We start from the raw sequence: 14029 nt of genomic DNA, 5'->3' as shown, positions 1-14029 counted from the left end.
ACACACACACACACAAAAGGGCACGGGAAAAGATAGGTTTTCTTTATCCAGAGCCTATTCAAAATGAAAATGGCCGGCTCAAATTTGGGCAAGAAGGTTCTCAAGCCGGTTCAAATTATGGAATTTTTAGTTATAATATGAGATTTTTAGTGTGATTATCCCTCTCAAATTTTGAGTGAGCCTGCTCATATGCGTGTGAAAAGGTTCCAAAGCCGGGTCCACAAAAAAATGTTTCGCAAGCCCTCCTCTCTCTCTCTCTCTCTCTCTCTCTCTCTCTCTCTCTCTCTCTCTCTGGGTAGATGGGTTATTCTATTTCCCTGTTGATACCAAGTCTTCAGTTTAAAACTTGTGGGATAGATCGTAAGCCCCGCCCATGTGAGTTAGTGGGGTCATTTCTCAATGTTCTTCAGGTATGTCTGAATGCTGTAAAAGGTTGCAACGCCGGGGAGAGATCAACAGCGGTGCATCGTCGTCGCAGGTAAACGCCAGTATGCCTTTCAGTGCTGCTTTGCTTCTCTGCATTTTCTAGGCTCTATCATAGTTGCTCTACAAGTGAAGCTTTCAGAGGACAGCTTGACCTCGTCTTTTCGAGAATTCACAAGCAAGAAAGAAGTGCGCAAGAAGTGCTTGCGCACTTCTTTCTGTATTTTTAATTCATGTGCCTTTTTTCCTGCAGATCACGCAGTGTTTTTGAACTAGTCACTTGTTTTCTTTAATGGAGCAGTTGATCTTCAAGCTTGGAGTGCTGTAGAAACCTTCAAGTAGTCTGCAATCAACGCAGGTAAGAAGAAAATTCTTAGCTCAACCTTGAGTATTTTAGCAGCAGGACATTTCTAATCATCATAATTTCCAAAGCTTGAGTTTTCCTTGTTTGTTCCTGCTCTGGAGCCAATTAACATGCATGATAATGAAAGGCGTTACATAAGGAAGCTCTTTGAACCACCAAAGTGATTTTGCAAGGGTAATGTAAGAGTACTTTATATGAAATTCTTAAATTCTTTGACAGCCGCACCTGCATTGAATATGTTTTTTCGGGAGCGTTAATGGGAAATTTAAAAACGACTGGCGATTGTGGTTTTTCTCTCTCAAGTGCCCCTCACAAGCCCATATTTGTACATGCCTAACCTGCTTCATGCTAAAGCGATCAAACTAGGTTTAATTGGATACTTCACTGACGTTACTTGGACCATTGGTAGCAAAAGTGAGGGTCAGAATGCTACTGGTTCAGCTCCTTGAGGCCTGGATTGTAATGGTTGAATTACATAAACCAGTAAGCAACACCACCACCGGTTGAATGCTGCCGTTTATTTGTTAAAATCCTGTAATAACTTTTTGTAGAGTTTTTGAAGTGTTGTCTATTGTCGGCAGGACTGTTCTCTTAGATTGGAACCTAATAATCGATGAAACTCTGTTCCGCTTACCACTTATAAGATCGTGGGCCTGATTGATTATTAAAAGCTTCTTTATTGAGATGCAAAGAAACAGGGTGAAATGGCACTAGAACAGTGAAACATGATCCTAGGTATTTGGTGTAAATTGATCATTGCTGCATTTGCACAGGCTTGCACTCTTTAGGTGTGGCCATCTTTGGCGCTAATTGACAACTGCCTGGTAAGTATGTGGAGGGCACAGAACCTTTTTCCTGTTTTTGAGTTTGCGCATTGTGCAGGATGCCACTATCACCATTGCAGAGTGGGAACCGAAAGGTAGCTGTTGCAGTGGATCTCAGTGATGAGAGTGCATTTGCGGTAAAGTGGGCAGTGGCTAACTATCTTAGGCCTGATGATTCCGTCATTCTACTCCATGTCCAGCCGACAAATGTTCTCTACGGGGCTGATTGGGGGGCAATGGAGCAATCTATTGACTCGAGTGATGAAGAGACTCAACAGAATTTCGATGAGCTCACATCAAACAAGGCATCAGACCTTGCAAAACCTATTATTGATGCGGGGATACCAGTCAAGATCCATATTGTGAAGGATCATGACATGAAAGAACGCATCTGCTTAGAAGTGGAGAGGCTTGGTGTTAATGCAGTCATTATGGGAAGCAGAGGATTTGGTGCATCAAGGAAAACGCAAAAGGCTCGATTAGGTAGTGTCAGTGACTATTGTGTACACCATTGTGACTGTCCTGTTGTGGTAGTCCGATATCCTGAAGAGGAGAGAGAGGGAGAGGAGCCTGTGGTTTTGGAGAAGCTGCCGGAGGAGGAGGAGAAAGAAGATGAAGAAGAGTGGCATGATGTTCATGTTGATGAAAGCCAAGAAAAGCAGCATGGTGGAGAGGGAGTGGATGATGGTACGGTGATTGTGGAGGCAACGCCATCGAGGCCGTAAAGAGACATTCTGACCCTCTGGAAGTGACTCTGTTCATTGCTGAAAGCAATTGTGGTGTCTACGACAAAAATTTGTTGTTCAGGCCATATTTACAATTGACACTAGCTTGGACTTTCACAGCTTTGTAATGGTCATGTTTTGTGGGAAATTAACCAAGGTGTTGAACTCTTAGATTTACTACATGATGCTTTGGTTGTGAATGAGAGCCCCTCGGCATCACACGCTGTTGCCATATTTACTGTGTCTTAAGCTTTTGTGACTGATTCTTGTGTGACTCACTGCAGATCTGTATGTTTGCTGGGGCATGCACGGGTTCTTCTGGTTGCTATGAGCTTAGTGTTGTGTATGTCACTGTAATTATAGTATATTTCCGGCCATTCTCCTAATCTCTTTGTGTGTTCATGTGGTGCACTTGAGCACATATTGATCTTTGCTGTGTGGAGCACTTGTGGAGTCACTATTCAAAATTCCTTTTCTTTGTAGTTGTTGACAGCTTGTTCATTATTATTGTTTTTGGGGGCAAAGATGCTTATCATCTGCATGGGGAAGCTTGAGGGATCAAGATGCGAATTCAGAGCACAAACTGAAAGTTGGCATATGCTTGCTGCTGCTGCGATGCAGGATTCTTGTCATGCAAAAATTTTAACAGCCACTAAGGGAGTCCTCTATTTTCTCAGATAAAAAAACAAATACAATTTGCTGTGTTGTATAATCTCACTCACACACACACACACACATACAAGTTGATGGTTTCCACAGAGAGAGAGAGAGAGAGAGAGAGAGAGATTGAGATTTTTATGTCGTTGGAACAATCCCAAGGACCTCAGATTCAAAGATGTATCTGATGAGTATTGAAGACCTCACACTCCAAATGGAACTAGTATAACCAATCTACCACAAAGAGAGAGAGAGAGAGAGAGAGAGAGAGAGCTTTCTGCTCTCCCCCGTAATTGACGCCTCCTTTTGGGAGGTGGGATCAACAGCTCGCGATCACTCATTACAACAATCATGATCAATTGGTAGGGAATGCAAAGATTCCCACATTTCCGGGTTTGGGGTTTGAACCCATGTCCCCTGCCTCCAGAGAGATTGACTCTTAACTATTAAGCTATCGCTTACTCGTTTATAGATCATTCGCTGATAAGTTCACCTAGTTCACACTTAGTTCACATCACATTTGGGGTGGTGGACATACCTTGCCAAGTTCACACCAAATTTGGTGTGGTGCATATACCTCCCGAGTTCACACCTAGTTCAAAAAGTGATTGAACGGCCAAACTACTCCCACCTTTCGACGCTTAATGTGGGCCATTGATCCCACTTCCTTAGGGAGGTGTCAATTAGTGACAAGGACCTGCCATGCTAGCCAAGGTCCTTCAATTTTGACCGCGATTAGAAATACACTAAAGCCACGTACTGCATCCCACTAGCACATTCATGTAGGGAAAAGTTTCCAAGCTAGGCTGTAGAGAGCACTTTTACAAGTCTTTATAGGCAAAATGCACATGATTGAACACTGTTACAAATCAAAAGCTGATGAGCTTTTCCTCTTGTCAAGAAAGATTATCTTTACTAAAGAAAAGGGCCAAAGCGTGGCCAAAGAACACATCAATGTTTTATGGGTAGGTACCTGCTGCCATCCACATTATTCTGGAGTCTTAATCAATCAGCATTTGTGACCTCAACACTGTTATTTCTCATTAAAATGTACATCAATCTCTAAATGTCCGTGTCTGTTTCCCATGGCCAAGCACATTTTAATACATGCAAATTATCTGCATATTTCACATACAAAGCTCTGCATATGCACAAATTGTATGCAATTCGCACGCAAAGCTTGACACATGTCAAAGCTTGACACATGTATGATACATGTCATTTCTGCATAAACGCATCACCATCCAAACTAGGTTTCACAAGAAGACCCCTGATGGAAAATTTAAAAAATCGAGCACTCAATGGGCACGTAGGGAGCCAATTCCATGTTGTAGGGCTCTGTGAGAGATCGCACAAGAGTATATCGGAGTGCGAGTCTTTATAGAAGTAGAGCATATCGCCACTCCCTGCACATTTGAGATCAAAGACTGACTTTCCTTCACAAAACCTCTGAAAATGGTGTGGAGGTATTCGTTCAATTTCAACCCAACTCCTTTTGGAGGAGGATCGATTACCATTGTCTCGGAGCTCCCAAATATGGACTCTTGGACCTGCTTCTTCACACCTGGCTCCCCCCACAAGAAGCAGCTGTTCTCGTCTTTGTACTAAGAAAGAGCAAAACAACACTTGTGGCTGTGGGATTCTTACCTCTTCCCAAACCCCCTTCTTCATGTCATAGGCCATGATGTTATAGGGCCTTGCAGAGGTCAAGCAGTACAAAATACCCTTGCAGTATATGGTTTTCGATGTCCACACCGTGATTTTCACGGTGTATTCACGAGGCACCGTACCCGTAATGCACCACGAATCGCTAATTGAGTCATATACCTCTGTAGTGCATTCATAATTCCCACCACTCTCGTAAGTACCCCCTGCGATTACTACCGTGAAGTTGGCTGCATCTGAGTGCCCAAAGACTCCGACAAGTGAGTTAAGGCGACCCCTAATCATTGGAGGAAGCACTCTCCATGTCCTTGTGATGGGATTGCACACAGCCAAGCGCGATGAGCTGCCAGTACCCTGATTTGAAGTATCTGACGGGGCCGCCCCTTTGATGAATAAGAGCCCACCCACAGCAATGAGGGGCAATCTCATGTAGACCGGTGCGAATGTCAGAGGAATTGTGTGCCATACATTCAAGTTTGGATCGTAAGCGCAACAATTCTCCCTGCAGTTGAAAGACGAGCACATGAATAGCCATGGCTTCTCCTTATTTGACACGCAATGTTCGTGAAGACGCTTGAAACTCTGTGAGACAATCATGCGATTCCAGTCTTGACAAACTGCTCTGTTTCGAATGATGGAAGGGATGGGTAGCAGTGCGATCACACGAGCATGTAGATCATCAGGTAATTTGTCCCATGTAGAAGAGCTCAAGCTCTTGTCTCCTGCAACTGCCTGATTCCGCCTCACTTTCTCGGAGGCATCATCTTCTTCGCTCATGATTTCAGCTCCCACATGTGAGCTTAATGGCGCTGGAGCACATGAAGAAATCCACAGTAGCTAGCTTTGCACCATGCATCAAAGGTTCTGGTTGTATAGAATGAGCTTCTATGTGCTCACCGCCAAATAATTTCACCTACATTCAATTCTTGACCTCAAAATGTACATCGGAGGGGTCTGTGGTTGCCATCTAAGGACAACCAAAGAGGATGACTGCAAAAGCTACAGGCGAATGAAGGCAGCCGAGCAGAATGATGGAGATGCACACAAACCTGCCCTAGAAAGCGGAAAAGCATGCTGCATGCTACTGTAAGTAGCAGCAGGAGGACTATCGTGAAGAGCGATCGAGTGTGATGTCCCCCGGGACCAAAACCGCGAGCTCTACTACTTAGCGCATTCGCAGGATCTATATCTATATACGAGGAGGACAGGCACGGGCCCAATGGTAGCCCCTCAGGCTGGTGTCACATTGGGACACCCGGCCATGCCTTTTGAAGGGTAGCCAATCAAAACTCGCACTGGATTTCCTTTGGGTGTCACACTTGGCCAGCGGACGGGTTTTCAAAGGCTGAGCTGGAGGTCCAGCTCAGAGCCAACTTTTGTGTGAAGATGGCCAACCGAACCAGGTTGGCCAACCTACAACATTTCTACAACAACCAATCAGCGAGCAGCACCGCTCTCTACACCTTCTCTCTCTCTTCGTTTACGCGCCTACCAAGTCCACCAATCTGTTGCTCTTCTCAACCTGTTTTGGACATCGTGAGCAGCTATGCGCCCCAGCGCACAAGGTAAGCTCTTGTTGTTTTACTGTTAATGTCGCATTGCCTGCTTATTGTGTTGCACTTCCCTCGTCTCGCCTCCGCACTAGTCCCTCATGTGCTCCAGCGGAGCTATTTGACGGCTACAATGGAAATTTCGTAGGTTGGTTGCAATGGGTAGAAACTGGATTATGGTACATAGGAGTAGGCCACTGATTACTCTGGCAAAACATAGGTGCTACCAGTTTAGGCTTCGTAGTGTAGTAAGGGAAGGTGAAAGACGCCATTGATGGATTTGAACCTACAACATATGGCCCTGCTCCAAGAGGGAAGCGACCAACACCGGGTGGGTACAAAAATGGCATGCGTAAAGATCCCATTGGGTATGCACTGACTCCATCAGAGCTGGAAGAATGGATTGGTGTATTTGCATCTTCGAATCGACCTTGGGAGAATAGAAGTCGCCCCCAACCCTTTCCAAAGCCATCCCAAAAACCAAGTTATCCTCTAACAATCTGCTAGGCATCTTCGCCAGCACCTTCTGAACCTGCATTACATACACAAAACTTCATGTTGCCTACAATGGCACAACCAAACCACATGAGTTAAAGAATCTTGTTGTTTTTCTGTTAATGTTGCACTTGCCTGCTTATTGCGTTGAACTAAGGAATAACATTAGCAAGTGTTCACTAGTAGGCGAGGGAATGAAACAAAGTAGATGATGCATGGATTAGTGCTGAAAATGCAACAATGGTTTATACATTTGAACAGTCTTTCTTGCCCTTTTACATGTACACTTATTCTTCAAATGTATTCATATGGGCAATGGATTCCCAGATACCCCCCCTTGGATCCCAACTTGGAACAGCTTGGAGGATAGGGTTGTACTTTCCTTGCATAGACTTGCAAGCGGAGCTAATGTGGAGGTACTTGCAGATCTTTATGGTTGTGCCAGAAGTACAGGTACAAAGATCGTGCTGGATTTTTGCAAGACAGTCTGTACAAGTGGCTTACGTTATTTCTATAAGTTGGCCATCACGCACTCGAATGTTGCAATTGGCTAAGGAGTTTCAACAACTTCGTGGCATACCCAATGTCATTTGGGCAATTGATGGGTCACACGTACCTATTATTGCACCCAGGGAGAATGTTGTGGATTATTTCAATTGGAAAGAATTTCATTCCATTCTCCTCCAGCTGACAGTGGACTCTAATTGCATGGTGTGGGACTATGACGTCGGGTGGGCAGGTTCCATCCACGACTCTGTGAATTTCTCAAGGAGTGAGCTTGGATCAAGTAGTAGCACGTGGACAAAATGATGGAGGTTATAGTATTGAGGTAGAAGAAGATGACGATGATTGTGAGAGCAATGCACACCACTTGGGCTACAAAGCTGCCAAGCGCGACAATTTGGCAAGGGTAATGTATATAAGAGCACACGCGACAAAATGTCAAATTGGTATTTGGAACCACGAATGTAATTGACAGTGACAATGATAATGCTGATGATGAAGCTGTGGGAATATGACATGCAAGATGCATTGTTTGTTGCATCCTAAAATGCAAGTCTACCTTGCGGCAATTTTCTTTGCACTTTTGTCTTATTTAAGAGAAGTGAATTTTATTTGCTACTTCAAGAACATGGATGAATATTTTTGCATTATGTTTGGCTACGAATGGTAATTGATAATTGTTCAATGATTGACATCCAGGTCCTGGTTGTTTAATTGATCAATCCTGGATTGCTCAGTTAAAAAGTGTGCTTTCGATTTGTACAAAATCCATTTGATTACACTTTGTTTACATTTTTTATTTTTTTTGAGATTGCTTGATTATAGCTTGAGAGTGGGCTGTCTTGTAAATGATTTGACATCAAAGCCTGCCATCATTTCCTGAGTGAGATGTCAGCTGAAAAAGCAAAAGTAGGGGCTTTATCTATTATTGTAACACAAAAAGCTGGTGTAGATGCTTCTATTGTATACATGAAAGAGAAGAGGAGGGTGGGGGTGTTGGGGGGGGGGGGGGGGGGGGGGGGGGGTGCTTTTTTTCCGTCTTCTGGCGAGGTAATCTGCAGAATGTAGCTGTCTCATTAGCTCACATTATGCTCACATTCTGCCTCGGGTTGGTTGTGTTCTGGACAGGTTGCTCACATTCAGCACAAGCTGGTTGCATTCTGGTTACATTCTGCAAAAGCCGAGAGAGAGCTTGCATTCTGGACAGGTTGCTCTCATCATCATCTCGCATTCTGCTTGCGTTTTGCATAGGCAAGGTCGCTGGTCTGGTAGCGCGCGCAAGGCGTTTCTTTTTTTAACGAAAATCCGCCTCCAGGGTGCCCCAATGTGACAGCAAACCAAGCCGGCCAATTTGGGGCGCATGTTGGCTTGGTGGACATTTTTGGAAACCTCAGCATGGCCGGGTGTCCCAGTGTAACAGGGGCCTCAGTCTCCCTGCAAGGGGGTGATTCTCTTCTAAGGGATGGTGTCCCATGTCACTAATTGACACCTCCTTTTGGGAGGTCGGATCAACGGCTCATGACCACCAGTTGATCATGATCGTTGGATTGCTAATGCAAAAGATTCCCACACTTTCGGATCCAAGACTTGAACCGGTTCCCTCTCTTCCCCTTCGAATCAACTCTAACCGCTAAGCTATCATGCGCTTGTTGAAAGGTGTGTGTATGTGTGTGTGTGTTAAGATTATAGATCACATCGTCACGGATAAGTTTACAGCTAGTTCACACTTTGTTCACATTGAGTTCACACCAAATTTGGTGTGGTGTGCATACCCTCCCAAGTTCACACCAAGCTCACACTTAGTTCACATCGAGTTCACACCAAATTTGGTGTGGTGCACATACCTCTTGAGTTCACACTTAGTTCAAAAAACGATCGAACAACCCGCATTGCACCCGCCTCGCAATGCCTAATATGGACCATTAATCCCAACTCCCAAGGGGTGTGCCAATTAGTGACGATGTGTGTGTGTGTGTGTTGTGTGTGTGTGTGTGTGTGTGTGTGTGTAAATAAGGATGGGCCTCAGCTTTCTTTTATTTGACAGGGAATGGTAGGCATGGGTCCCCATGCAATGATGGTCTCGTTGCTTCGTCTTGTGCATAGATCTTATGTCACGATAATAACTAATCTTGGAATCTTGAGATTAACATTTCTAGATTTATAACCTTGCATTAGGAAATTTCGGAGGTCATTTGGAGGGCCTTCTAAGAAAATGTATTTTTTGCACTCTCTCTCTAGAAAAAATGGCAAATAAAAGAGTTGGGTCTTTCATAGTAAAACTTCAAAAAGTGTACTTTAAGTAGATTCCTTACTCTTCTGAACATTCGTTCGTAGTGATTGAGGGATAATCCTCTTTTCAGTTGCATTGAATGAACCTCGTCAATATGGAGGGAATGAGGCTAACATGGAGGGACGAATCCGCAGCCGCTATTCACTTTCAATTAAATCTGCACATTTGGCTAATGGCCCACTCCTCAAATGGCACAAATGTTACCCAGAAACGAGCCAAATATCACCTTCACATTGATTTGGACAATGAGTACCAACCATTGATTAAGCGCAGTAAAACAAACACACATATACCTCCCGCTTCCATAGACACGCTCAGAGCTCAAGGAGCTAAACACATAGATATCTGGACGAGAGGCTCTCTCTACCCTAAGAATCCAATAACTAATGCGTCTCCACCGTTTGTCAATCCTACAAGCTTATTGACCTTTGCTAGTGATGGAGAAAAGGGCCTTCTGGGTTATTGTAAATCACTTACAAGAGAAGCTAAAACTTACAAGAGCATTCTCCAAGCTCAACAATGTGAGATTGTTCGCCTTTCACATTTACATTCTACAGATCAGGTTACCATTTTGCAACATAAAACAGAGGTACAAGAACTGAAAGGAAAGGTGCGAAGTTGTCAAATGAAGGACACCATCTTGGGTGGTCGTATGCGAAAGAAGAAATTGCGCAATCTTGAAACATTGCAGGTTGCATCAGGAGGTCTCAAGAAAAGAATCCGAGCATTAAGGTGATGCTTCTTGGTTGGCTACATTGTCTTAGTTAAGTAATCTTTTTGTTTTTTCTTGTTATGCATTGTTTTCATGTGCCTAAATAGTGTTAGTGAAGCAAATTTTCTGTTATTTACTTATGCATTGTCTTCATGTAGAGATTCAATCTATCCTGACAAGGAAAACATTGACCCCAAAGCCAATATAGGAAAGAGATTGAAGCCACTTATAAGTAGAAGCCTGACAGCAGATATAGTACATGACAAGAAGTTTAAGGTTCTACAACGAAATGTAGTGGACCGCTTTATTTCAGAGAACTCAGTGCCTGCAAAAGAGATACAAGGCACACTTGATTCACTTGGTGTAAGCAAAAGAGGATATTCGGCTATCCAAAAGTCTGTCTCATCCATCTTTGTTAGGAAGGGTATAAAATCCAAACTTCTACCATCAGCCTCAAGTGTTTGGAAAGAGAGGCTTCAGCTTAACGATGCACAGGGAGACTATCTTGGACAGCCCTTTCATATTAAAGCAACTTAGAGTGGCCATGGAGCGAACATGGCATATGATGAGTTCAACAATATTTTTATGGACCTGCGGATACTACAGAAGAGAATGGTGGAGTTTTACAACATCACATTTGAAGAGTCACGTGGGCTATTACATTTTGTGTTAAAACTGGATGAGTGTGAGCTTGTTAAAGAGAAAAAGCTAGAGCGTGTTACTATTACTTTAATGAATAGAGCCCTCTCAAAGTGTCCCAGTGATGATCCTTTATATTTTAGTGTTCAATCAGAATCTAACATATGGTGGCTTGGTGCGTTTGAGGTAAGCGATATTCTCAAGTAAGCTCAAATGTTCAGATCTACTTAAGTCTCATTTATTTTGTGTTGCAGGTAAAGAAAGAAGATCATGAGATTCTATATTGGGTGTTCCATCGAACTAATATTCCGGAGGTGATTGATCGACAGACTAACCAGGGAGAGGTACTACATCTAGATGGAAGGGGAGACTTTCAAGTTCAGTGGCATCTTGCAGGTGACCTTAAAACATTAAAGTGCATGTATAATTGTGGAATGGGTGCAATGGCAAAGTCACCGTGTTTGTTCTGCATGGAGCCTGCAAAGGTCATGGACCCAAAGTGGTGGAGAAAAGCTCCAACACGTCACATTGAGGATCCTGCTTTTCGACTGGTTTTGAAAATACCACTTGTGAATGTCCACATTTGTACAATGCATGCCCTTTGTAGAATTGTGGAGAAATTGGTCTACTTATACATCGGGTTTGCTTGGAAGATTAAGAACTCCGCAGAACGACAAGTAGCCCTGCAGTGCTTAGAAATGGTACTGTCGGATATGGGGTTTCATGGTGGCAATGTGAAAATCCAGCGGGATGAAAAGAGATCAACTGCTGAGAAGGATGTCCCATGCAAACCATCCATCGGTGGGGTGAAGGCACGGAGGTTTTTATCTAAGCCCCAAGGTACAAGAGATCCAAAGCTAACAAAACATGAAAAAATATATAACACATCTTATGTTAGCAAGGTAGAGTATCAGAGCTGGAAAAAGCTACATATTGCAGTCAAAGACCACGAACCAACTACTCGTAACGCGAAGGCTGAGGTTTGGCGATCAATAGACATCCTATTTTTGATGTGCGACAAAGATGACTGGTCACAAGGTGATATGAACAAGTTCAAGGAAAATCTCAACCTTCTGAAAAAATCATTCAAGACAGCATGGACAGACACCCAGATTACTCACTACATGGTATTATAATGTATTTCTTTCTCTCTTATGTGCAAATATGTGACTGTAAAACATTCTAACTAATCTGTTTTCATATCCAGCACATCATCTTCAATCATTTGCCATATTTTATACAGAAGTATGGGAACCCGGCAATATGGAATACCCAAGGGATGGAAAAGTCTCATTACATGGCGAGAAATGCTTATTTCAGGCACACACGACATGGTGGCTCTCGAATCAAGGCTAACAGTTTGAGAGAACTATTTGAATGGTTCTATCGTAGAATCATTCATCGAATGCAGGCAAAAGAAGTCTTGGAAAATTCAGCAACAGCACAAGCCATCAGACATTTACAAAAGCAAAAAGCTAAAAGATCAATGGCATACAACAACTCCGGAGCTCGTGAAAGTCAACGAAGGTGGAGAGAGACAATGGTGTATGTGAATCACAAGTGGAGAAAGATACTCTGAGTGGATGACATTGTACAAAATTTATGTAATACATGATCTTATACAATTGCTACTTGAAGTGTATCAAGATTTTGCAGGTTCAATTTTGTTTTTTGGCACGTCACCCTTGTAACGAATCATGAGATGTTTGCCATACTCTAAAAGTTCATCTGGGTTTTGTCTACCAAGAGCTAGTGCCATTGCTGTGTAGGTGTAGTAATACGCTGCCCGACCACCTGTATAGCCTGGGCAGTAACCAAAACAATCTCTAGCAAACACTTTGTCCACAAGAATGACTTTATCTGCACTTTTGGGTAGCACCGGTCCACCCAAGAAGCGTGATAGTGTCTTGAATGTGTAAGTTGCTATTGAACCCTCTTGTGACATGGAATTGTGGAAAACTACTATCGGCGACTCGCAAAGCTTTGAAAGGTACTGTGCTAGGGCCGCATCCCTTCCTCGATACTCTCTTGTCCGGCGCCGAAGGAAGTCATCCTTGTCAGCAATCCAAGACTGCACATACAATGTCAGAAATGACACAAAGAGAGAGAGAGAGAGAGAGAGAGAGAGAGAGAGTTACCATGAAGCTCTCATCCTACAGAAAGAGGTTTTCTTGCCATAGGTCTACAGATGTAGTTGACCCCTGACCTGAATGGTTAAACCAATCCTCCACTTCTTTGTTACTTTTCGATGGTCTTAGGCTTTGTCTTATTGCTTGGAAGGTGGCTTCATCAGGTAGTGTCTCCTTGTATTTTTCAGCTTTCTCAAAGCATCTTCGAAGGCATTCCATTGGATTGCTGGATGTTTCCATTGCCTCATCATCACTACTATTCTCTGAAACAAATCCACTCCTCTCCTCTTGGACTCTGGAAATAATTGCCAGGGAGAAATCCTCCCTTAAATAAAACACACTTTGCACATCATGTAAGAAGATATAGGTCCTGTCTCCAATCCTGAAGTCAGGCACAGCAAGCAACATCATCTGAGCATGCTTCTCAGTGAAGTTACTGACATCCAATGGAAGTTTGCTTTCTGTGGTTTTCACAGAGAGCATCTTACTTCTTTGTACTTCAATTGCCTCCACCTCAAGGTCGACTGTGTCTTCAACCTCCTCGACTTCTTGCATATGAGTTGTCTCCTCGCATTCCTCATCTGGTGCTGCATCCTGCTCCTCTAACACCTCATCAGGATTCTGCATGAGGAATCCAAACAGGCTGTTCAGGTAAATCATAAAGCCAAAGGCTTCCTGAATGAGTTTGCATTCTTTTTGATGCAAAGGGCAGGCTGAATGTCAGCAAGAGGGTGGTAATTCCCTATACTTCTTCAGTCCCTGTCCCCTTCCACCACAGTCATTTAAATGCACAAGAGTCATAGTAGGCAGAACAACCCTTCCTACCTGTACCATCACTTCAAACTTATCTCTGTATGACTGCAAGAAATTACTGTGCTGAGCTAACAGGTCTTCAATGTCAAACTTTGGATTAAACATAGAATGAACTAGATCAAACTTGTCCCCAGCACCACAAGATGCTGCAAAATCAAACAGCCTCTCATCAGTTGCAGCTGGGTCTTCCAGAGAAGATACATCCTCTTTGTCTTTACACTTAGTTGCACAGGGACTTC

At 43.4% G+C, this 14029-nt stretch overlaps 1 protein-coding gene and 1 pseudogene across 3 annotated transcripts; one reads left to right on the top strand and one right to left on the bottom strand.

The window, feature by feature from the left end:
• Positions 1 to 322: 322 nt before the first annotated feature.
• LOC147460166 (universal stress protein PHOS32 pseudogene) lies at positions 323 to 2507 on the top strand (annotated as a pseudogene). Of its 2 annotated transcripts, none has more exons than XR_015187942.1 (3): positions 323 to 478; positions 677 to 781; positions 1670 to 2507. The product of XR_015187942.1 is annotated as a universal stress protein PHOS32 pseudogene, transcript variant X1 (transcript). The 2 variants fall into 2 exon arrangements; XR_015187943.1 differs by having other exon boundaries at positions 330 to 478; positions 725 to 781.
• A 1547-nt stretch (positions 2508 to 4054) lies between these two features.
• LOC147460165 (F-box/kelch-repeat protein At5g15710-like) lies at positions 4055 to 6315 on the bottom strand. Its single transcript, XM_086511270.1, has one exon. It carries the CDS (start codon positions 5433 to 5435, stop codon positions 4212 to 4214), a length of 1224 nt encoding a protein of 407 aa, XP_086367396.1. The 5' UTR covers positions 5436 to 6315; the 3' UTR covers positions 4055 to 4211.
• Positions 6316 to 14029: the final 7714 nt, after the last annotated feature.

The sequence above is a fragment of the Adiantum capillus-veneris genome, chromosome 4 (assembly GCF_014529385.1).
Source record: "Adiantum capillus-veneris isolate H3 chromosome 4, ASM1452938v2, whole genome shotgun sequence".
In the NCBI taxonomy this organism is placed as follows: domain Eukaryota; kingdom Viridiplantae; phylum Streptophyta; class Polypodiopsida; order Polypodiales; family Pteridaceae; genus Adiantum; species Adiantum capillus-veneris.
This window is presented reverse-complemented; position numbering and strand designations above follow the sequence as displayed.